This window comes from Nannospalax galili, unplaced genomic scaffold (genome assembly GCF_000622305.1).
Source record: "Nannospalax galili isolate Female #2095 unplaced genomic scaffold, S.galili_v1.0 scaffold924, whole genome shotgun sequence".
Classification (NCBI taxonomy): Eukaryota; Metazoa; Chordata; class Mammalia; order Rodentia; family Spalacidae; genus Nannospalax; species Nannospalax galili.
In genome coordinates, this window is record NW_008350467.1 from 149,357 (window position 1) to 174,160 (window position 24,804).

The 24,804-nt window shown below is 40.7% G+C and overlaps 1 protein-coding gene across 5 annotated transcripts in view; it reads right to left on the reverse strand.

Annotated features, from left to right (window-relative positions):
- Positions 1-1,412: 1,412 nt before the first annotated feature.
- Nsd3 (nuclear receptor binding SET domain protein 3) overlaps positions 1,413-24,804 on the reverse strand; it is a 117,471-nt gene continuing 94,079 nt past the window's right edge. For 4 of the 5 annotated variants that reach the window (XM_017801843.2, XM_017801847.2, XM_029570785.1 and 1 more), the window contains 9 exons: positions 21,330-21,486; positions 16,496-16,698; positions 15,416-15,528; positions 14,373-14,642; positions 7,553-7,669; positions 5,023-5,164; positions 3,572-3,678; positions 2,336-2,540; positions 1,413-1,955 (listed from right to left, as the gene is read on the reverse strand). In XM_017801843.2, the coding sequence (XP_017657332.1) occupies positions 1,714-1,955; positions 2,336-2,540; positions 3,572-3,678; positions 5,023-5,164; positions 7,553-7,669; positions 14,373-14,642; positions 15,416-15,528; positions 16,496-16,698; positions 21,330-21,486 (1,556 nt within the window). In that variant the 3' untranslated portion in view covers positions 1,413-1,713. The remainder of the gene's footprint in view (positions 1,956-2,335; positions 2,541-3,571; positions 3,679-5,022; positions 5,165-7,552; positions 7,670-14,372; positions 14,643-15,415; positions 15,529-16,495; positions 16,699-21,329; positions 21,487-24,804) is intronic. The other variant, XM_017801846.2, reaches the window with a different exon arrangement.

A 24,804-nucleotide genomic window follows, 5' to 3' on the forward strand; every position in this document is an offset into this window, starting at 1 on the left:
TATGCTCATGGAGGACTGCTGGAGAGGCCCACCTCCCTATGCTCATGGAGGACTGCTGGAGAGGCCCACCTCCCTATGCTCATGGAGGACTGCTGGAGAGGCCCACCTCCCTATGCTCATGGAGGACTGCTGGAGAGGGCCACCTCCCTATGCTCATGGAGGAATGTTGGAGAGGCCCACCTCCCTATGCTCTTGGAGTTCTAGGTACTTCTTGTGGGGAAATAAATGCTACTGGGAACCTGCACCTGTAAGCAGTCAGAATTCACTGAGAAAGTGTGTTCTTCAGGGAAACCCTAGATTTCTATTTAGTAGTCTTATGATGTCAGACATCACTACTGATTTCATATAAAGAACACTGGAATATAACATATTCCTAAGTGCTAGATGCAAGTGAATTTTGTGGGCATACATCTTGGTCTACTTGGATCTGTGATACCAAACATCACAGCCATTTTGCTAACACTGACTTTCTTGGGAGCTTTCTCCAAGTGCTTTCTAAGGTGAAGTGTGTTTGTGTGGCTCTTAAGTACCCTGTCAAAGTAGAAATTCTTCCCCTTACTCAATAGGGACAATTTTAAGTACTGCATAATACTAAATAGAAATTATTCACATAGAACTTGAAGATGTCCTTACTACTGTCACTCCCCAAGTTAGGAACTCAAACAAAAAGATCTATCAAAGTATAATTAAATTCACTTATGTAGTTCTACCAGGAGACAGGACTGAGCAATCAATTGACAAAGGAAGGGTTCGATTAGCAGAGGGACACAGAAAGGAAATAAAATGCCAGACTTGGGTCTACATTGAATTGGTCAGAAAACAGTGCTTATGATGATCCAACTTTTGGTCTGTGCCTTGATCTCTCTTTCACTCTGTGCCGGTGTGTCAGAGATGATGGGAGTGGATAGGCTCCTGTACATTCCTGCCCACATAAGCATACTGTATGTGTCAGAAATCTGTCAATGGATGACATTTCAAAATCAGTGAGTACATCCATTTTTTCCTTACAAAGCAAAGCACACACACATTTATAGGTAGAGCTACCACAGCAAGAAGCCCACCTAGTTTAAGACCAGAGATAAAGCTGCCAAGGCATTTGTTTCCAAGAGGCCAGATTGAACACTTCCAGAGAACCCTTCTCTAAGGCTAGAAAAAGGCATATGAAAAAGAAAGAGAGGTCAGCCTACCTACGGCTCGGCAGAGAGGTATATAAAGGTGGTCACACCCTTTCTAGAGGGCTTCCTTCATTCCCTACAGAACACACACACACACACACACACACACACACACACACACGTTAAACTATTTGAATACTTCTCAAAATTCCTAAGATGAAAATAAATAAATGGCTACTTATGTTTCATACAACCAACCAAGGAATACATCTTAGAATTTCATCTGATCGTATTAACAACTTTCTCTTCTCTGTTTTTACTTTAAAATCAAAGACATCTCTTTTTCTTCACTGCAAAGACACTGAAGCACAATAAAAGGTGGGAAGACCAAGTGAATGTCACTCTCCACTAAAGAATCCCGAAAGCAACCAAACAACAGAGAAAACAGACACCACCAACTGCTTCTGCCTGTGAGGTGGTTTCCCATTTTTTGCTTTAATAAGGCAGTTCTGATGGCAAGGCTGTCCGCACTAGTCTTGTTTTTAAAAGCATTATCTATTTGTTCCTTTCTGTTTCATGGGGGGGGGATCACCACCATTTACTCTTTTACTTCTTCTTCATGATCTTGTGATTCCCATTTACATTTGATCTTGCTCCAGCATTCTGGTGATACAGGAGATAAGGGATCATGTTCAGAGCAGCAGAGACGACCTTCCAGTGCAGAGGGTACCAGAGCTCCCTTTCCATGACCTTTACAAAATGAGCGTGGGCAGAATTCACAAAAGGAGACTGCTGCACCGCTGCACTCATCACATCGATGCCACGGGCACTCCCACTTTCCTGACGTAGGAGTTGGAGGAGGAAAGCACCTGTTAGCACATGCCTTCATCACACGGGAAAAACCTCAAGACTCCATGTTCTTTGATTCACAACTACGTCCAACTCCAAACTTCAGTTAAACATACATCTAGTAGTGTTATTTCATACAGATATGAGCTTGTGGCCCAGACCCAGTACTGTAGTGCCAGCTACCCACCTGTGGGTAAGAAGCCCTCCCTTGCCATACAGGGTGTCCTGAATTCGCAGGGAAAGAGATACCTGACTAGCAAAATTGTTCTATTCAGCATTTCTCCTTTCACAGCTCTAAGGACAGCAGATCACATCCCGAGTTATGCATTAATAATAAAGACGGAATAGAACAGCTTGAAGGTCTAGCTTACCACATGGTGGCTGAGTCAGGTTAAGGCATAGGAGGTGGTACGCTTTGGGACAGTCTTTTTTGTCACACATGACCAGCTCTCCACCATCTCCACAATGAAAACAGTAATCTTCATGCATCTGCTTTGGTTCTGTTTTGAGCTTCCGTCTCTTCTGCTTTAACTTGGCGCTTTTGGCCTTCTCTTCAGCTGTTGAAGCACATGCAGACTGGCAAGGAAGAAGGACAGCAGCTTCAAGGTGCCAGACAATGCATGAAGCTTTACACAGAAAGGAGAGCACACCACCCAACTTCAAACTCATCTGCTGTACACGTCCTAGAAACACCAGTAGGGCTTATCCTAAACGATACTGTAACAAAAATAAGACTCTGTCTTCATTGGTTTTTCTGTGTTTTTTGGAAAGAGCTTACTGAGGAAGCAGTAGGCTAGGCAGGATCAGAGTACTGTTGCTGTCCACTGAGCTTTATCACTGGCTGCTTTTTTGTTGATGTTCACTGCAAATCCAAGCAGCTTTATTTAACTCATTACTGCTCAGACAAACCTGTTTTGTTCTTTTTTTTTTTTTTTTAAAGACAAGGTCTTACTCTAGCCTAGGCTGGCCTGGAATTCACAGCAGTTCTTCTGTTTCTGCCTCCCAAGTGCTGGGATTAGAGGTGTGAGTACCACGCCCAGGTAACAGTCACCATTTTAAAAGTGGATAATTCAGTGGGTCTACTACCAGACTTTACTAAAACAAGCTTTATTAGAAAGTCAGAATAGCAGGTTGAGTGTGACAGTGTATAACCTCAATCCTAGCACTCAAGAAGCAGAGACAGGTGGATCTTTTTGAGTTCACACACCAACTTTCAGGCTAGCTAGGGATACATTGTGAAACTGCCTGAAAAAAGAAAAAAAAAAAAAAGAAAAAAAAAGGGAGGGAGGGAGGACAGCAAGCTGGGTGTGGTACAAGCCTGTAATCTCAGCACTTGGAAGGTAAAGGGAAAAGAATGAAGAATTCAAGATCATCCTCAGCTTTACAGAATTCAAGGCCAGCCCAGGCTACATGAGCTCTTGTCTCAAAACCACTATCACAGAAAAAGAGCATTAAAACAAAATAAGTCAGAATGACTACACATCTGTAAACTCCACCAGGGACCTGCAAGCCAAAGCAAGTGCTTTTTGCCACTCTCTTCTTCAGACTGCCTTTAGCAAACTTCCATTCCGTCCCCTCTTGGTTTGGGGCACCCTCGTACAACTGACCTTTGGCCGTACTCCTAGAAAACCACTGCAGTTATCTGCCCCACAGTGGCATTCTGTTCTGCCGTTGCCCAGACAATCCAAGTTATAATTAAATGTTAACTCCATTCCTAAAACAAAAAGAGAAATCATTATTCACACTCGTCATGAGGAAGAGATACTGCCAGTACTTTCGTACTGAGACATAATTCTGTCATGAAGACTTTTCCCAGGCTGGTAGGATGCCTCAGCAGGTAAAAGTGCTTGCCGTGCAAGCCTGATGACCTGAGTTTGATCCTTGGATCCCATTCTGGAAGATGACCAACTCCTATAAGTTGTCATCTGACCTCCACATGAGCAAATGCACTTGTACATCATATACACATGTATGTAATAATAAAATTTTTAAAGAGAACTCTTCCCCCCCCCCGCCGTATTCCACTTCACTGAAAACAGTGATGGGAAAAATTGGGGTACATTGAGTAATAACACCACCACCCATAAACATGTATGACAATGCTAAATATCCTAAAAGAAGACATGCACTTTTACCAAAAAATGGCTGAAAATAATGTAATAAGGACTAAGAACCTGTGACCTATGATCAAGAAAAACAGCTTCTAATTTAGTTCTCTTTTCTAAATACTAATGCTTTACATTATGAACCAATGGAAGTTTACTGTATACATTGATGATCTAGGGATCCAAACCAAGGCCTCCTGAATATCCTTTCAGCCAGGCATGACCCACCCACAGAGCTCTAGAGAGCTTGAATTATTTTAGCTTCTGAATTGCTCTTACTACTTTTCTAAACTTAACAAAGAAACCAAATCTTGGTGAGTGGGGAAGGAAAATGAAAGCATTACAGCTGGCTTCTGAGGTTCTGAAGTCTAAACTGAAGAAAGGAGGGTTGTCTTTGAGAGTAGAAACAAGGCCACACAACAATTCAAACTAGCTGATGTTGACATAAGCTAATTCCTTTCTCCTTTCTTTTTGTTTTGGAAACAGGGTCTCCCTGTAGGCCCCAGCTGTCCTGGAATTCACCATGTAGACCAGACTGGCCTTGAACTCACAGAGATCCGCCTGCTTATGCCTCCCAAGTGCTGGGACTACAGGGGTGCATCATTACACCCGGCTTTCAAATATGTTTTAAAAAGAAAACAAGAGCTAGGACATCTGGTTATATTATATAGACAGCAGTATTTTAGAAAAGTAATGCACTAGGCTCTAGAAGTAATGTACTTTAGTTCAACAAAGAATCCTCTTGTGTCCTCTCATATAAAGGCTCTTGCTAGGTTTCTCTTCAGAATGGAGTTTTACGTCATTGGCAAATAATGCTCAGTTGAAAATATCATATGTTATCTTATTTGAGTAAATGCTCGGGTACCAACCCTTGAAGAATAATGCTCTTCCCTTAAAAAGACAGATTTTTTCGTCCCTAGGAAGGGACCCATAGGAGCAAGTTACACTTTTACCTGCAGGAATATCACAAAGAGCAAAAAGCCCAACTCGAACATCTCCGTTTACCGTCCACTTCTGTGTCTCACAGTTTGGATTACAACTGTGGTTCATGAAACGAGAATAATTTCCTTTTGGTCCAGCATCAATGATACGGTCCTTCAGGAAGGAAAAAAAAGGGTACCTTTGACATAAACTAAATACAGGTACGTTTAGAAACATCCAGTAAGTTAAGGGACCACAAAGCAGCATCATTATCAGCCTTGGGTTTTTTAAGTTTCCTTCTAGAAACAGAGCATAGAATAATTGCCATCATCACCATCTCTAGTAAACAGAAGACTAGCAGACCATATGTTCAAGTCCTCTCTCATTAAAAAGCTCTGAAGTTTCAAAGAACCGCTCACATCCTTTGTTGTCAGTTTTTCTTTACTGCTGAGCAAGAAGCAAAGCTGGTATAGAGTAGTCCAATTTAACCGTAAAGACGCAAAGAAGGGAACTGAGAGCACTTCCCGAAACGAAGGCATGGAGGCCGCTTGTCTACTATGCTAACCGAGGGGTATGCGTTCCCGTAGTTACCTACTACCTCCCCACTCACAGTGCAGCTCCACATACAGTAAGACACGGACACTCGGGCCCCTTGGATTGGAACGTGACAATCCAGATAAAGTCCAGAATGTCAAGCTGGCTGAACCAAGCCTGGTGAGGCTAGGATTCAAGAAGGCCGACTACAGCATACAACTGACAGTTCAACGTGCTCATGAACACACGAAAGCAACAACGTCAAACAATGACAGAAACAACACATTGGCAAAATACTTTTAAAATCATCTATTGGCCGGGCGTGGTGGCGCACACCTGTAGTCCCAGCACTCAGGAGGCAGAGGCAGGTGGATCTCTATGAGTTCAAGGCCAGCCTGGTCTACATAGTGAGTTCCAGGACAGCTGGGGCTACAGGGAGACCCTGCTTCAAAAAAAGACCAAAATAATAATAACAATAATAATAATAATCTATATCTTTTAATCAAACATCTGCCAGGTTTTGTTGTTTTTATGTTGTGTCTTGATTGTGCTGGGATCAAACCCACAGCCTCATATATGTTCAGCACATGTTCTACATTGAGCCATGACCTCAGCCCAAATGATATTCTGATTCTCTTAGAGACAGCCTGAAACAGAGAGAACACGGGTACTAATCTTGCACTCTTAAAGTATAATAAGGACATTCAACAAATTACTTAATTGAACTTGAAACTTGGTTGCTTGTCCTCTGCAAGGACTACTGTTAAAAAATAGATGAGATCATGGAGGCCATGTAATGTGCAAACATCTATCAGTCTTACAATTACATATGCTTTTTATTTGTTTTTGTTTTTTAATTTTATGTGCATGGGTGTACTGCCTGCATGTGTGTAAGTGCACCCGTCTCATGCAGTGCCCGTGGGGGTCAGAAGAAGGCATTGGATTCCCCTGGAACTAGAGTTATGGATAACTGGCCATATGTTAGCCACCATGTGGGTGCTGGGAATTGAACCTGGGTCCTCTGTAAGAGCAGTCAGTGCTCTTAACTGCTGAGCCATCTCTCTAGCTCCTCATTTGTTTTTATTGAAATGGGGTCCCACGCTGGCCTGTAACTTGCTTTGTAACTGAAGATGACCTTAAATTCCTGATCCTTCTGCCTCCACCTTCCAATGCTAGGATTACAGGATAAGCCACAATGTTTTATTAAACTAGGAGTTTTATTACCATTACTTTCCTAAGTCTTTTTTTTTTTGGTCTTTTTTTGAGACGGGGTCTCCCTGTAGCCCCAGCTGACCTGGAACTCACTATGTAGACCAGGCTGGCTTCGAACTCACAAGAGATCCATCTGCCTCTGCCTCCCAAGTGCTAGGATTAAAGGCATGCACCACCACACCTGGCTTCCTAAATCATTTTTATTTATTTCTTTTTCTCCCCCACCTCAAGTCATTTTTAAAAAGCTTAAATATACACCAGGTATGGTAGTGTATAGCTTTAATCTCAGGACTTGGAAGGCAGAGGCAGGGGGCTATCTATGAGATCGAAGCCAGCCTGTTCTACACGGTAAATTCCAGGTGGGCTGGGGCCATGGGAAACCCTGCTAAAAAAACCAAAACAAACAAAAACAACAATAGAAAAAGCTTAAATAAACAAAATAGTTTAGAGTTTTTGCTAAATCAGAAATTTCATGGTATTTCATAACTTAGAATCCCAGAGTTGATTCACTCCATCAGTGATAAACTAAGGGCCAGGTCTCCTAGTGACTAAGAGCTGGGATTAACATCCAGGGGCTCAAGTCTGAATATGTTCACCTTGTTTCTGGTTAGCATTTCTCTCTTGATGTAGTCTCATGACTATGGAGGGTTTCAATACGGTTCTTTTTGTAGTATGAGATAATAACAGATACTACACTGACTACTGAAAATCAGTATAATTTGCTTAGAGAAAATAAGAGAAACTGAGTTCAACATAAAATCATGAACCAAGCATAAAAAGTCCTTTTTTCTTACCAAAAAATAAAAGCAATTTTACCTTGGTAACAGTTAACATATAAAAATTAGTTACACTGTTCTCGTGGGCTCGCTTGATTCGAAGTCTGCATTCTTCTTCATCGATTAATTCACCAACATATTCATTTACAAATTCACCCTACAAAGAAGCATGTAATGTGGTACTTAAAATCAGTGTACTATGTTATAACACATTCCTTAACACCACATGTATGACTGATGAAAATTATTAACTAGAAAGACTTTTTTGAGGGTTGCAATTAGAGTCATTGCCTAGCATGTATAAGGCCCCGGGTTCAATCTCTAACACCACACAAATGGGGTGTGGTGGCAGATGCCATAAATCCAGTACTTGGGAGGTGTAAGCAGGAGTATCAAAAGTTCAAGGTCCTTCTCAGCTACATATGGAGTTCAAGGCCAACCTGGGCTACGTGAGACCCTGCCTTCAAAAAAACAAAACAAGGGGCTAGAGAGATGGCTTAGCAGTGGCTGCACCTGCAGAGGACCCAGGTTCAATTCCCAGCACCGACATGGCAACTAAAAACTTCGTAACTCCAGTTCCAGGGGAATCCGACATCCTCATCTCACCTCCGTGGATACTGCATGGCATGGGTGCACTTACATGCATGCAGGCACTATACTCATTACACATAAAAAATAATAAAGAAAATATTTAGCCGGGCATGGTGGTGCAGCACTTGGGAGGCAGAGGCAGGCAGATCTTTGTGAGTTCAAGGCCAGCGTGGCCTAGTTAGTTCCAGGCCAGCTGGGGCCCAGCTGGGGCTTCAGGGAAACCCTGTTGCAAAAAGATCAAAAAACTAAATAAGTAAATAAAATACTTTAAAAAACAAAAACAAAGCCGGGCGTGGTGGTCCACGCCTTTAATGAGGCAGAGGCAGGTCAATCATTGTGAGTTCAAGGCCAGCCTGGTCTACATAGTGAGTTCAGGTCAGCTGGGACTACAGGGAGACCCAGGCAAAAACAAAACAAAGAACAAAAACAAAACGAGTGGAGGGAGCGCAAGATGGTTTAGTACAGAAAAACTCTGACAATCTGAGTTTGACCCTAGGAATCCACGTGGTAGGAGAGCACAAGTTGTTCTCTGACTTCTATACCCACACCCTGGCACAGGACCCCTCCCCTCCCAGACAAGTAAGTGCAAAAGGCAAAAAGCAGAGCCGGAGGATGTTTGGCTCAATTGGTAAATTGTTAGTCTTGCAAATTTGAGGACCTGAGCTTGGATCCCCTGAATCCAGGTAAGTCAGGCATGATGACTGCCTGACATGCCAGTGATAATGGGGTGAGAGCCAAAGACCAGTGGGTCCCCAGAACTCACTGCCCTGCTGGCCTACTTGGAGAATGTCACAGTTAGCTTCAGCTGTCAACATGACACAAACCTAGAATTATCTGGGAAAAGGGACTCTCAACTGAAGATCTGCCTCAATCAGACTGGCCTGTGGCCATGTCTGTAAGGCATTTTCTTAACTGCTAATTGATGCAGGAGGGCCCAGTCCATCATGGGCAGTGCCATCCCTAGGCAGATGGGTCTGGATTGTATAAGAAAGCTAACTGAGCAAGTCAGGGATAGCAAGCTGGTAAGCAGCATTCCTTTGTTCATTTCTGCTTCAAGCTCCTGTCTGGTTTGAGTTCCCGCCTTGGCTTCCCTTGATGATAGACTGCCCTATTTAGTTAAACTAAACCCTTTCCTCCACAAGTTGCTTTTGGTTGTGGTATTTATCACAGAATAGAAAGAAAACTAGAACTGAGAAGTCTCAGACCTATCCCAAACAGTAGGCTAAAGGCATCAAGGTGCCTGAGGGACAACACCCGAGGTTGTCACCTGACATCTATACGCAGGAGCACACACATTTTCCTACAGCCGCACAAACATTAAACAAGACAAATCCTGAAAACAGAACTTCAACTCTAGAAATAAATGGTTTTTATTTATTCGTGGGCATTCAGGTAACACTGCTTTTCTTGTGCAAGTGCTTCAAATGGTCCCAGTCTGTTTTCCTTTCCTAGGCAATACTATTTCTATAGTTCAAATGGCACAGCATAGCATGTCACTGGATCTTGGGATAAAGCTAACTTCAACCTCTGAAGCCATTATCATCATAATCACAGACTTGGCTAAGAACTGGAAAAGACCCGAATCCTAAACAAAGAAGTTCCACTTTTCACTTTTTAAACTTTTTATTTTTAAGTAATTGTAGATATTTAGAGGAAGTTAGAAGAACAGCACAAAGTCTTAGTGCCACTCACTCTCTACAGACTTACAGCACATTAAAGCCCGAAAACCAACATTGGTACACAGACCTTAATCGGATCTCATTGGTTTTACACTCATCTCTTCTGCGTGTTTAGTTTTGTGTGATTTTATCAGGTACAGAATCCAGTAGCCACACATTCATGTTCAAGACTATTCTTCACCACAAGGATGTCTTGAGTTACTCCATTATCCTGTACCACGCCATCCTAACCCCTGGCAAACACTAGTCTGCTCTCTATCAGTACATGTCATTCAAGAATGCTCTTTAAGTGAATTTATAGAATATGCAACATTTTGAGACTGGCTTTAAAAAAAGATTTATTTTTATTTTATGTATATTAGTGCTTGCCTACATGTATGTATGTGCACTGCATAGGTGCCTGGTGCCCCAAGGAGGCCAGAAGAGGGTATCAGATCCCCGGGAACTGGAGTGGAATAAACTGCCAACCTACTGTCTAGGTAACTATCCTATTTACAATCCCACCACCAATGGCCAAAGAGATCCAGTTGGTCTACATTCTTGCCAGAATTTGGTATTGTCACTGTTCATTGTTTTAGCTGTTTTAAGTGATAAACTCACCTGAAATAAGAGTAAATATAAGATAGTTTTATATTTATAGTTACATAATTGCCCTTTCACCTTAAAAACACTGGTGATTCAGTCTAGGGCAACAGCATCATCTACACGATCTACCTGTATTACAAATACATCCCAGAGAATAAACATCTTGAGAAACAAGTATGTACGCCCTCACTTTTTACCAGATTTTTATCTCACTGCCCCTTGTGGCTCCACATACAAATTCTCCTCAGCTCTTCTCATAGCTCAAAAGTACTGACAGTACCAGGGATCCAGTCCTAGGCCCAAGCCCCATCACCTCTCCCAGACTGCTCAGACAGGCTCCTTTTAATCACGCTTTCTCCTTTCTCATGAAGCCTCCCTACTCTTTTGAACCTCAAACAGGACCGGTTCTCATGATGGCCCTCTCATCCACTTTCTGATGTTCCTGCCATTGTGGGATCTCTTCCTGAGAGTGTGGCAATGGTGATGGCATGCATGTGTTAATGTGACCTTCTTCCAATAAGACCCCAGTGTCTGTCTTGCTGAATGAAGTCCTCATGACTATGCTGGGAACTCCAGGTGGCTGGGGAGCCACTGGAGGCTAAGAGCCATTCCTGGTAACAGCAGGAAAACTCAGAAACATTCAGATCACAGCTACAAAGGACAGAGCTCCTTAACAACCATGCATTCTAGGAAGTAGGTCCTGCCACAGGAGGGGTGCAGGAAGAGAATCAAGGCCTGGCTGACATTTTGCAACTCTAACTGCAGAACTCAGATAAGCACTGCCTGGACCAGACCCATATAAATTATGAGATAATAAGACATGTATCATGGCTAAGTTGCTTTTTGCTATTGTTATTTTTGAGACAAGGGCTCACTCTTACTTAGCTCAGGCTAGCCTAGAACTCACTATATAGGCCAGGCAGTCTCAAATTACTATTTTTAAAAAATTTTTATTTTATGTATATGAGTGTTTTGCCTGAATGTATGAAAGTGCAACAGTGTCATGTAATGCCTGCTGAGGCCAGAAGAGGGTATCAGATTTCCTGGAATTGTTATACACGGTTGTTGTTAGCTACCATGTGGGTGTTGGGAACTGAACCTGGGTTCTCTGCAGGAACAGCCAGTGCTCTGAGCTACTGAGCCATCTCTCCAGGCCCTAGTCTCAAATTCTTGGTGATCCTCTTGCCTCAGCCTCTCAAGTGCTGAGATTACAGGTATGAGGCACCATGACCCAACTGTAAGTTGCTAACGTCTTGGTAATATTGTTACATAGCAACAAACGGAAAGCTAATATATCATGTCAGTCAAGTTGCCCTACATCCTCCAGTAGTTTCTCACCCACGGCCTACAGAACCCTCAGGACCTGGCCTTTGGCCACCCTCGTCCCTAGTCTCCTCCCTACCACTTGAGTTCCTCGCCACTCCTGTCCAGGCTCACTAGTTTGCTTCTGTTCCTGGAATGTGCTAAGGCCTTTGGACTTTTGTTTGGACTGTAATATTCTTCTTTATAATGCTGCATGGCTTTTTATATAATACACTCAGGTCAGATATCACCTTCTCGGGCTGCTCTTAGCCAATTAATCTACATAGCAGTCCCTGTCACTGCTGTCCACTATTACAGCTTTACTTCACAGCATTTAGTAGTACTCAACAATATACCGCTGGTTAATCTCTTTAACCTCTAGCAGGTGCACAAGAGTAAGGGCTTTGTGCCTCTTCTCTATTGCTTTTCAAGTACTTAGAATAGTACCTGACACATAGAAGAAGCTTAGTAAATATGTCCTGAATGAATGAATTTTATTTCAAGCATCTAACCTACAGAAATAGGTAGACACAGACACACAATGATGGCCTGAGAAAACAGTTCAGTCAGTAAAGTGTATGCTATGCAAGAATGAGAATCTGAGTTTGGATCCCTAGTACCTACATAAAAAGCCACATGTTGATGCTGAGTGTCTGTAACCCAGCACTGGAGAGTTCACTGGTCAGCCAGTCTACCCAATCAGCAAGTACCAGATTCAGTGACACACACTGTCACAAAAAATAAAGTGGAACGTGATCAAGGAAGATACCCGACATAAACCTCTGGTCTCCACATACATGTGTACATGTGCACCTGCACAAATATGTATACCTACACATGCATACAACACACATATATACACATACACAAAAGAAAGACAATGAAGAATGTTCATTATAGAATCTGTGTATTATATATAAATTCACTGGAGATAACCAGGCATGGTGGCACACATGTAATCTTCGCACTCAGGAGGCTGAGGAAGTAGGTTCATGGGAAACTCTGCCTCCTAAATAACTAGTTAACTAATTAACCAATTAATCAAAGTTAACTAGGCAAATTGATTAAGAATAGGCTAAGTAAATCATGGTATAGTTTATTAATTCTGTCATAGGCTATTCAAAGGAATGAGGTGAAATATTGATGTACTGCCATAGGAAAAAATAGTGTGATCATATTCATTGTTAGAAAAATCCTACAAATATAGAGTACACGAATAATATCTGTATGTGCACTCATGTTAATCACTGCATAGGAAAAGTTCTAAAAGACCTCAGAGAAGACCAAGATGAAGGAGGAGTTTCACTCTACTGTCTTTACTGTATTACATATTTTGAAATTATAACTACTGTTCTTAGTAACTATTTTTTCTTATAAATCTTCTAATTTAAAAAAATTACAAAGGGGACCCCCCCCAAGTAAAAAAAAAAAAGTCAAGAGAAAAACTCCCACTAGGTGTACTTCAATATACCTTTCAGTTCTCTACCAGCCAGTTCCAAGCAATGAAGGGTGGGGCTGAGAGATGGCTCAGTGGTATGGAAGTGCACCCATGTCTTGCAATGCCCATGAAGGTAAAAAAGGGTGTCAGATCCCCTGGAGCTGGAGTTAGGATGGTTGTTAGCCACCATATGGGTGCTGGGAAGTAAACCCAGCCAGTGCTGAGTCCTCTCTCCAGCCCCTTATTTTTAATTGTGTGTGTGTGTGTGTGTGTGTGTGTGTGTGTATCTAGGTGTGTACTTGAGTACAGGTGCTCACAAAGGTCAGAAGAGGGTGTTAGATCCCTTGCAATTGCAATTAGAGGCAGTTGGTGAGCTGTCTGATAGTTGGGAACCAAACTCAAGTCCTGTGTAAGAACAGGAAGCGCTCTTAAACCACTGAGCCATCTCTCTAGCCTCTAGTTAAGTTTTCAGTTTTGGCTTTGTTTGTTTCTTTGTTTTTTACAAGGGCCCCAGGAGATTATGAGGCATGCTAAAATTTGACTCACTATTTGAATAGTAGAATTTATTAGTGATTCTCATTTTCCTTTATGGCATCTGGATTTTAAATTATTTCTCCAATTGGCATATATTTCTTATGCTTAAAAAAAAAAAAAAAAAAAACTGGAAAAACTACCTCAAGGTATAAAAATGAAAATGATTTATGTGTCAAAGGTCTTACCTGTTTCCAGTGCTCTTGTACATATAACCTGAGACTGTGACAACCTTTAAACATGTGGAGCATGGATTATTATCATGTTTACTTCAGCAATGAGAAGTTTGGGCTTAGGGAGATTAGGTGACTTGGTTACTTTTTTCATGGCTAATCAATTATGAGGCTGGAGCAAAGTCCTGGATTTACTACTTTCTGTTCTAGTATATACTGATCTTTACTATTTTACCTTTACTGAGACGTTTATCCACCATAAAAAGAAACAACAAAAAAGATGTTTAAGTCACTTAATAAGTTAAAAAAAATATTTCAAATAGGAAAAAAAATCTCAATGCCCCTTTGTACGTGTGATCAAGACAGTCAATGGTTATGAACATTTTATTATTATTCTCTTCCCACATTATTTAACAAGTGCCATACTCTCAGTGTGAGAAGTTCCACATTTTTTACCATCAATACCTATGCATTTTATGCCTAGATTCAGGCACCCCTAGGAGGCACAGGCTCTGTCCCATCCACCCACCCCTAAAGAATCCTCCCTCCACCTCACGTTACCTTCTTAATGCTCCTTTTGGTCCTGAGACCCCAGCCTCTTCGCTCTGTTTTGATGACTTCTGCATCTGGATAGAGCCTCTTTGTGAAGCACTGGTTCTGACAGCGATCCCCGGCAGGGCACACCTGCGGGTGACACTCGTATTGCAACATTCTGTTCAGACACTCCGACTCTAAGCCACAAGGGTTTTCATCAGCAGGCTTGCAGTTACAGCGGGGAATCTCCGAAAGGTCAGCAACCTGGATCTGTACCTTTCCTATTACTTTATTAGCCTAGGAAACAAAATCACAATGAAAGGGGAACAGAAGGTGAGTGATCTATTAGCAATTTGAACCAAGACATCAAAAGCATCCATGTTGTTTATTGTAGTCCCTGCCAATGCCTTGTAACATGGCTCTGAGAAGAGCTCTTTATCTTTTCTCTCTCTTGGATAAATTCATAATACTAGCTTAAGTTTCTTTAATTAATTAATTAATTTATTTATTTATTTATTTATTTTTGTCTTTTTGAGATAGGGTCTCCCTGCAGCCCCAGCTAGCCTAGAACTCACTATGGAGACCAGGCTGGCCTCGAACTCACAGAGACCCGTCTGCTTCTGCCTCCCTAGTGCTGGGACTAAAGGCATGCGCCACCACACCTGGCCTTAGCTTAAGTTTCTTTAGTAGACAAAAATGTTGAAACTTGATGTGAATTTCCACTTATGTTGTTTGCCAGGGGTTAACAGAGATTTAACAACTGAAACTAAGAGAAATATGTGAGCTCCCTGGAGAAAGGGTGCTAAAGATCTATATTTTCATTTGTTTTCAGGATAATCTGGTAGAAAAAGAACAGAATTTCATAGACGCCATGGCACTCCCCATTGTGAATGGCTTGTCAAAGACCCACATCTCACAGCACCAGAGGTAGGGTACCCACTGATGCTCTGACAAAACCTCTTCATTTTATAGAAGAAAGGCTGATTGATAATCAGCAAATGTCTTTGCAAGTCAAAGGTCCTTTAACTACCAGGAGAGTGGGCATTTCATCTTGTCTGTCAAGTTTTCACCTTGATGTGTTTGTAAGGGGGAGGTTTCCTTGAGTTTTTTTCTATCTCCAGTGCTTCTTTACTTTCTCTTTGTGCTTTCAATTCCTGGAAACGTTTCGCTGCTTCTTCTAGTGCTGATAATGAGAACAAAGCAGACAATTATTAAGATATAAACACATACTGTCAGGAAAGCAATTTTATAGTATCTTCTAAATGTTCTGCATCCTGCCTGAAATTTGCTTTTTAAAATTATGTTCTGGAGAGCTAGGCACGGTGGTGCGCACTTTTAATCCCAGCACTTGGGAGGCAGAGGCAGGCAGATCTCTTGTAATATCAGGGCCATCCTAGTCTACAAAGTGCGTTCTAGGCCAGCTGGGGCTACAAAACCAAACTTCTCAAAAAGCTGGACGTGGTGGCGCACACCTTTAATCCCAGCATTCAGGAGGCAGAGGCAGGCGGATCTCTGTGAGTTCAAGGCCAGCCTGGTCTATATAGTGAGTTCCAGGCCAGCTGGGGCTACAGGGAGACCCTGTCTCAAAAAGACCAAAAAAAAACCAAAAACAAAACAAAAAAACCCACAACAAAAATATGCTCTGGAAATTACCATTTACCACCATTATAGAGTTAATAATAAATGTTCTGTGCATGTTGCTACCTCAGAGAAGAGGCCCTACATCAATGACTGAGACTTCCAAGTGGCACTAATAAGAGCACTCATTCACCTTGTCTTAGATTTAAATTAATTTGAAATTTGAGTCTTACCCAGAAAGCCAACTTGTTGCAAAGGTGGTAAGGCTCTTCCTGAGAAATCTTTTCTACTCTTCTGTGGCAAAGGAGCTTCACCTGATTAAAAGGACCACTCCCAGCAGAAACTTCATTTACAGAAAAGCTGATGAAGAAACTCCTCCCCGACACAGTACAGTCTACTATGCTCTCTGCATCTCAACCCCGGTCCTGATGTAACTTGGGGGTATGGATGAAGAATGCTAACAGCTGGTGCCTATTCTCTAGCAGCAGGAATGCCATGTGCAAAGCAGAGGATTCTGAGAAACCCACACTGGACTCCCAGTTCTGACTCACTGCAGGCATGGGCCAACTTACCTTTTTTGAAGGTCTTGTTAATACTAGTCTGTCCCTCAGCAAAGCTTTTGTCTCCTTCAACATAAGGGAACACTCTGCCTTGGTGAACCCAATAGTAGTCATGAGAACCAAAGAAGAACACAGGGAAGTCCCCCAAGTCATGTTTAAGGCCTTGGATGTTCAGTGGCACAGACCTGGGATTGCAGATCTCTGCTGGCCACCATCTGAAAACAAAAGCAAGTTTAGACCAAGAAAATGAGAGGGGGGGAAAAAAGACTGAACCTGCTACCCAGATCCAGTTGATTTTTTTGGTCTTTTTGAGACAGGGTCTTCTTGTAGCCTCAGTGGTCCTGGAACTCACTATGTAGACCAGGCTGGCCTTGATCTCACAGAGATCCACCTTCCTCTGCTTCCCAAGTGATGGGATTAAAGACGTGAGCCACCATGCCCAACACCAAACCCAGTTTTAATTGTAGGAAATTCATGTTTTTCCCACGGTTGACATATTTAATGTCTCTCCAGGTAGAGAAGATTATCTCTCAAGGAATGAAGGATTATTTCCATTAGTCAGGAAATTATTTGAGAATGAATCACTACCATAGTAAAGAATAAGTACCCCACGCAAATCAGCACGTTCTGAATCTAATCAACCAGAGCAAACGTCTCTTGATCAGCAGTTCCAAGTTTTATGTTAGTCAGCATTTTGTAATCATCCTAGTAAACACAGGATGAGGCAGAGTGGAAACCTGACTGTTCCCGAAGTCACCAAATGAAACCATCAGTAAGGAGTAACTGATCAGAACCTAGGCAAGAAAGGAACTGAAGTGTGACACCAAAAGTCAGAAGGAGGCTACCAAGCCTAGTGATCGTCACGTGGGCTTAGTTTATACAGCACCGATGTGAAAAGCAATATATGTATAATTTAATTTAATTTATAATATTCAGATAAAACCATTTATTTAACAAATCATTAAATTATTTAGAGAAAAAATTGACATGGTTGCATTCTCAGATTTGTGTTGTAGAACTTGAGTAATTGTCATCTGAAAGGTACTCTGCTGTCCATTTCAGAATTTAGAATGTAGGTAAGTATCCATGCTCAAATTGTGAAAACAAGCTGGGAGTGGTGGCGCACGCCTGTGGTCCCAGCACTCAGGAGGCAGAGGAAGGTGGATCTCTGTGAGTTCCAGGCTAGCCTGGTCTACACAGTGAGTTCCAGGCCAGCTATGGCTACAGGGAGACCCTGTCTCAAATTAAAAAAAAAAAAAAAGACAGAAAAACAAATTAAGACTTGCCATTTTACGTGATCAATATTTTTTTAACCACAAAACAGGCTAGTAGCAGTTACTCATTCCTACACCACTCTAAGTAGGTAAATATATGTGCATGACTGCTGTGCTCACTAAAGGCATGCTTTCTGTCAGGGGTGGCCCAAGGTCATCATATTTCCCCAGGGTAACAAAATATCAGAGCTACTAGTTATTGAAAATAAAAAGCTTCATGTGGTTCCACTGGGCCCAACTGGAAAGAAATACATTAACAATTAGTTCACAGGCTAGGAGTATTTCCAAACATAAAAGACGAATCTGGCCTAGATACAAAGTCTCACTGGGCTGTGAAATAGAGTATTGCTTTAGTTTTCTTAAAATATAGTGTGATTAAAATTTAGGTTTTGGGCTGGAGCGATAGCTCAGCAGTTAAGAACACTGGCTGCTCTCGCAGGTTCGATTCCCAGCACCCACATGGCAGCTAACAACTGTCTGCAACTCCAGTTTCGGGGAATCCAATGGCCTCTTCTGTCCTCCGTGGGTATTGCATGACATGGGTGCACTTACCTATATGCAGGCAATATATTCATACACATAAAAATAATACACCAGGCGTGGTGGCTCACACCTGTAATCCCAGCACTCGGGAGGCAGAGGCAGGCAGATCTCTGTGAGTTCAAGGCCAGCCTGGTCTACATAGTGAGTTCCAGGACAGCTGGGGCTACAGGGAGACCCTGTCTCAAAAAGACCAAATAATAATAATAATAATAATAATAATAATAATGATAATACATAATTTTTTTTTTAAATTTAGGTTTTAAAATTAAGTCAAAAGACATTTTCAAGCTGGGAATGGCACAAGGCTTATAACCCCAGTAGTCAGGAGACAAACATGTGCTTTCCAATATCATGAAGTTTTAAAAGGCAAAAGTCAAGCCAGGGGTAAGTTTGCTTTAAAAGTTAGTCTTATGGGGCTGGGAGATGGCAGCTCTTCCAGAGGACCCGAGTTTGGTTCCCAGCACCCACATGGTAACTAACAACTGTCTGAAATTCTAGTTCCAAAGGATCTGACACCCTCTTCTGGACTCCTAGGGCACTGATACACATGGTACACGTACATACACACAGGCAAAACAGTCATACACATGAAATAAAAATAAATAAAAACATTTTTTAAAAAGATTTATTTAGTTTATGTGTATGTTCTGGCTCAGCTGCTGAGCCATTACTCCAGCCCCTAGACCTATACTTTTAAAAACTTTCATAAGCAGATGGTTCAATGGGTAAAGGCACTTGGCACCAAGTCTGATAACCTAGGTTCAATCTAAGGTACCCACATGGTAGGAGATAACTGACTCCCAAAAGTTGCTTTCTCTCTCTCTCTCTCTCTCTCTCTCTCTCTCTCTCTCTCTCTCTCTCTCTCTGTTGTATATGAGGTGGGAACACAAAATAAATGTAATAAAAATTTTAAGTTGTACAAAACCAGGTACAGTGGCTCTTACTGTAAGTCCTAGCTACATGAGAGACTAAAGCAGGAGGGTCACTTAAGCCAGGTGCTCAGGATTAGCCCAGGCAACACAGGAAGACTGTATCCTATGCTCCGTTAGAAAAAGAAATGGTATAAATGTAGAAGCACAATGCTTATATTTAGCATGTCTTTAAACTCAACTGTACATTACACATACATTCCCAGGTTATTGTATAGATCTTTGTCTTCTTACAGGCCTCCTGTTAGTTCTTAATATGGTCACACTATAATTCACTTGACAAATACCCTACTAACTTAACATTTAGGTTATTTCAACTCTTTCAACTAGAAATAACATTGTAACAAGCGTGCCAATAAATATATTTTTTCCTGACTATTCTTTTTCTTGTTTTTTAAAGACAGGGTCTCACTACAAAGCCTGGGCCAACCACTAACTCAAGATACTCCTGCCTCCAATCATAGGCACAAACCTCTATGCCTAGCTTATGCAGTATTTTTAAAATGAATTTCTTGAAGTGTAAGTGTTGTTGTCACAATTTTTACCTTATTTATTGATTGATTGATTGATCTGTGTGTGTGTGTGTGTGTGCATGCACGTGTGCACATATGTGGGAGGTTGTTACACCTTATGGGACTCAAGTCTCTCGTAACACAAGTGGATCGTGAGGACTGAATTGAAGTCATCAAGTTTGGCCTTTAGCCACACAGAACTGTCTCACTGAGCCTGTAACTTCTGATACCAAATCGCTCTCCCTAAGGCCATCCTTTGCTCGTGTTTTCACTAGCCAAAGTTATTGCTCCTTTAAATCTTGTGCATCTTTTAACTGAAACAAAAGTCTGTTTTACAGAACACTTAGTTTTAGTGAAGCTAAGAATTTTTCAGGCTGGGTATGGTGGTGCACACAGAGGCAGGCAGGTCTCTGTCACTTCAAGGCCAGCCTGGTCTACATAGTGAGTACCAGGTCAGCTGAGACTACAGAGAGACCCTGTGTCAAAACAAACAAAAACAAAAAAACAACAAAAAGAGAATTTTTCTCCAAGTATTTCCTATTTGCTATTCTTTTACAAACTGACTTTTCCACTTCTTTGGCTCTTTCTAATAAGGTATATATCTTTTGCATGTGTATAGAGGCCAGAAGAGCGTATTAAGATCCACTAGAGCTGGGATTACAAGCAGTTTTGAACCACCTGATATGGGTGCTAGGAACAGAACTCACATCCTCTCTTAAGTCATCTCTCCCAGCCATTTTTCTTATTTAAATTCCCTTAAGAACTAGCTTGGGTCAGCAGGTAAAGGTGTTTGCTGCCAAGCCTGATCACCTGAGCTTGATCTCTGGAACCCACACGATAGAGAGAACCAATTCCTGCAAGCTGTCCTCTGACCTCCACATGCACACAGCTGTGGCACATGGGTGCCACGGAGGGAGGGAGGGAGGAGAGAGGTTTAAAGAACTAAAGGCTCTTATTGGAATAATCTCTCTCTTTAAATTATGAAAAAGCACTGTCTTTTTACACATAGCTTAGGGTTACCTAGAACAAAATAAGCCTAATTTAGAGCCAAAAGGAACTATTTTACCAGGTTATAAACTTTTGATCTCATTAGAAATTAGAAATCAATATAAAACTAATTAGGACACAAAGAAAACATAATTTCCACTCTCCATGAAAGAACTTTCATCCAAAATCCAGTAGTACATAATTCATTAGTAATAAAATAATTTTCAGAGCCTAAAAACAAAAATTAAAAAGTCACTTCCGGCTAGGTGTGGTGGTGCAAGCTTTTAATTCCAGCACTTGGGAGGTAGAACCAGGCGGAGCTCTGAGATAGAGGCCAGCCTTGTCTACATAGCTAGTTCCAAGCCAGCTGGGGCTATAGGGAGACCCTGTCTCAAAAGACCAAACCAAACCAAACACCACTCCCAAAGAAAAACAAAACAAAACCCAAATAACAATAACCTTTCTAATCCCCTAAAACCACAGACGGAAAGCCTGTCCTTTACCCCAACTCTGTGCTGCTCTGCCGCTCCTAATGTCTCTGAATCAGATTACGCACCCACTCTGAACAGTACCACTTCCTCTTTGTCCTTGGAAAACTTGCCTGTAATTTCCTAATTTGACCCAAACAATCTGCTTGTAATGCAGTTTCTTGCCAGCTTTACAGTCATTGCAATTCCAGCAGCCTTCTGGCATGTCTATACTCAGGCATTCTGGGTGGAAGGAAGCAGGGCAGGATTCACAGCAGAGCAATCTTCCACCTTGGAACAAACAAACAGTCTTAATAACTGAGAAAAGTAGAAAGAGAAAAAAAAAAAAGGAGAAAGTTATCTTGTATGTACATTAGATTTGATTCAAATGGGGAGAATAAAGGGATTGAGTTCTGTCCAAGAGATGGATTAAAACAGGAAACAAACGAAAATAGCTAGTTTTTAAGACTTCAGTGGCTAGAAACTTAGAGCTTTTGAGTAGCACCAAACCCATTACTGTACCCCTTTAAAATCTGAGCCACTGAGGAGCCAGTTGCATAGGTAGCTAAAGCTGGTAGCTTAAAAAACATTAAGATAGACATAAAATCTTTAGCCCAAGTAGATTTGAAAGCAAGTTTTTCAAACAAATAGCTTTTGTTTATTCTCCAGAGATAAGAAAGCAATAGTCATGCTTGTATTTTAATCCATTCCCACAATTAACTAAATCCCTTTACAATAATTAGCAAGCGTGAAACCAATACATGAATCAGCACATTTTTCTTCAGATAACACAATCCTGGTGCGCAGATTCGCACACAGGTGATTACAGTATCATCACCTTTCAGTGAAGACAGTCAAGCAGGCTATACAGCAGTGGTTTCTAACTGTTTCATCACCAAGGATCCCCTTTCTCCTCATGACCCACATTTTCAAATATTTTATCAACCAAAAATAAATCTACATTTTAATACTAGCAATTCCCCTCCACCTTTTTGTAGAAACAGAGTCTCACTATGTAGCTTAGGCTGGCCATTGGTGATCCTCCTGCCTCAGTCTCCCAAGTGCTGGGATTACAGGCATGCACCACCATGCCCTGCTCTCCTATTTTTATTAACCAAAGAAATATATAACTGTCAAAGATTATGATGCAAAAACAAAGCAAGAATCATCACATTGAACTGTAAAGTCATGTAACCCTACGTTATTAAATGTATTATTCTGTTAATTTTCCAAAAATACTTCAAAAATTTTCTTTAAGTCTTTCCTGACTTAATTTTGAGAACCACTGCTTTATAGCACAAAACTAAGTAATTATCGGTGTAGAATGAAATATTATATGAAAAAAACATCCTTTTAAGTTCCCTATCAAGCCCTCTCCTTTTACACACATAAAATAATTTCTGGATTGATACCAAAAGCAGGTTTGACAATCACTAATATTTTTTTAGTCTAAAGAAGTGAGATTTGGGGGTTGATAATTAAGTATTTCTGATATGTACATCAACAATTAACAGAAAAGGTTGCTAACCACTAAAAATTAATTTTTAGAAAGTGCAAAAACCCTTTACATTTCTCCACTGGCAAGTTCTGTAACTCTTGAGTAAACAGGATTTAAAGTCTCATAAGTAAAAGGTTCAGAGCCCTCTATATAACTTCATCACATTACATGCTCCAACCTTTTAAGGATTCACTGTCAATTTTCCAGAAATCTTGTCTTCTTGCAGACTTCAAACCTCCAACTGATTAACATGAAAACAAAAGGACAATCTGTATAGAACATTTACGGATTAAGTAACTATATTTCCTCTGCTTAAAGCTTTTACTTTAACCATGGGGATTTCTTCCTCTACTACAGATCTCAATGTGAGTTAACTGGTCCAATCCTCCAGCCTAGAAATTAGCTGCCTGAATGCTCTAAGTTTAGGTAGGAAAGTCTTCTGTATATTTTAAGTAAAATGAGATTATTCACTTTTCCACTGAAAAGGAATGATCAAGAGGGAGACCTGTCTTCACGAACAGCCTTAGAGGATATGTGATTATTACCATTGTTGTGCCAAAAGTCAGGACAGTCATTTTTAATGTTAATGTAAATAATGCTAAATTTTCAAAGTCTTATTTCAGAGGAAATACAGAGCCAGAATTATTAGTGAAAAACATCATGATAAAGATGTTTCAAATACACAGGGATATAGAAAGAATAAAAATATGACTGGTCTACCTTGGTGCTATGCAAGAAAACTGCTTTCAGATATAAGGAGTAATATATGATTCAAGATAAGCAGAGGGCTCAAAATAATTTCAATTTAAGTCAAGATTAATACTGAATGCTGAAAACAAAGCTACAACTGACTTAATCTAATTTTATAAAGGTGCTAAACTACCTTAGACTAATTTTATCGCAGGAAGGACTAAGGTATGCCTATGTCCAGTTTTTTGGAGGCATATAGTACCACCAACAAGGTAATAGACTGACTTCAATGGAAAACAAACAAACAAATCAATTCTCCTTCCAATACTTCTAAATAGGTTCTAATCAACTTGTTTAGTTATAATTTCTTTCAGTTTCCAGTTGCCACTTTTGATATCTGATGAAGGATATATCAATCAGGCAACACAAATAATAACCCATTTTTAATATACCTACTATAATACAAGGTATATTAAGTATGAATGACAAGTTTTTCTTTATAGATTCTGAAGTTGGTCCGAGATCATAATAGGAATATATTAAGGAAAGGCCTATCCCTTCCAAACTCACTAATTAATCCTCTGGCTCTGGGATAATAACACCTAAATAAAACATTATTATTGTTTTCTTTATCACAAGCAGGCAGTGGAAAGTTAAACACAGATAAAGTTTTCTTCTTCTTTTTTTTTTTTTTTTTTTAATTTTTTTTTAGACAGGGTCTCCCTGTAGCCCCAGCTGACCTGAAACTCACTATGTAGACCAGACTGGCCTTGAACTCACAGAGATTCACCTGCCTCTGCCTCCTGAGTGCTGGGATTAAAGGCATGTGCCATCACATCCGGCATCAGATAAAGTTTTCTTACATGTATGAAATTGACTGGGAGAATGTGAATATACATTTAGCTCATGGTTCTCTATGTATAATATATCTGTTAGTAATTTGACTGGGCTGCATTCCAACAATATTTGGTGTACCCCTCAGCCTCAGCTTCCCACCAGTGTCTCCAAAGGGAAGTCACTAGTTTTCAGATCATTGTAACAAAATATTTAGTAAATAAAATGATAGAATGTGTTCTAAAATCAATCTTTTTCAGTATGTTAACTAGTTTCCTTCTTTTAATAGTCTATCTTATTATTTAGTTGACACCTAAAAACAAATGACTAGTCTAGTCTGGTCTAACATGAATGATAATTGTACATCAGGCAAATGAGAAAGCGCCTTTTAAATAGTTTTTCATATTAAACAAAAGCCTAGTCTTTGCATTTTAATAAGCTGTGTCTTTAGAATGTGTGGAAATTAACTCAGGGAGAAAAGTAAAAATTTGTAATAATGGAATTATTTTAAGCCCTTTTGATAATTTTGCAGTTATATGAAGACACAGTCACAACCACCAAGGCAGAATTTACCAAAAGCAACAGAC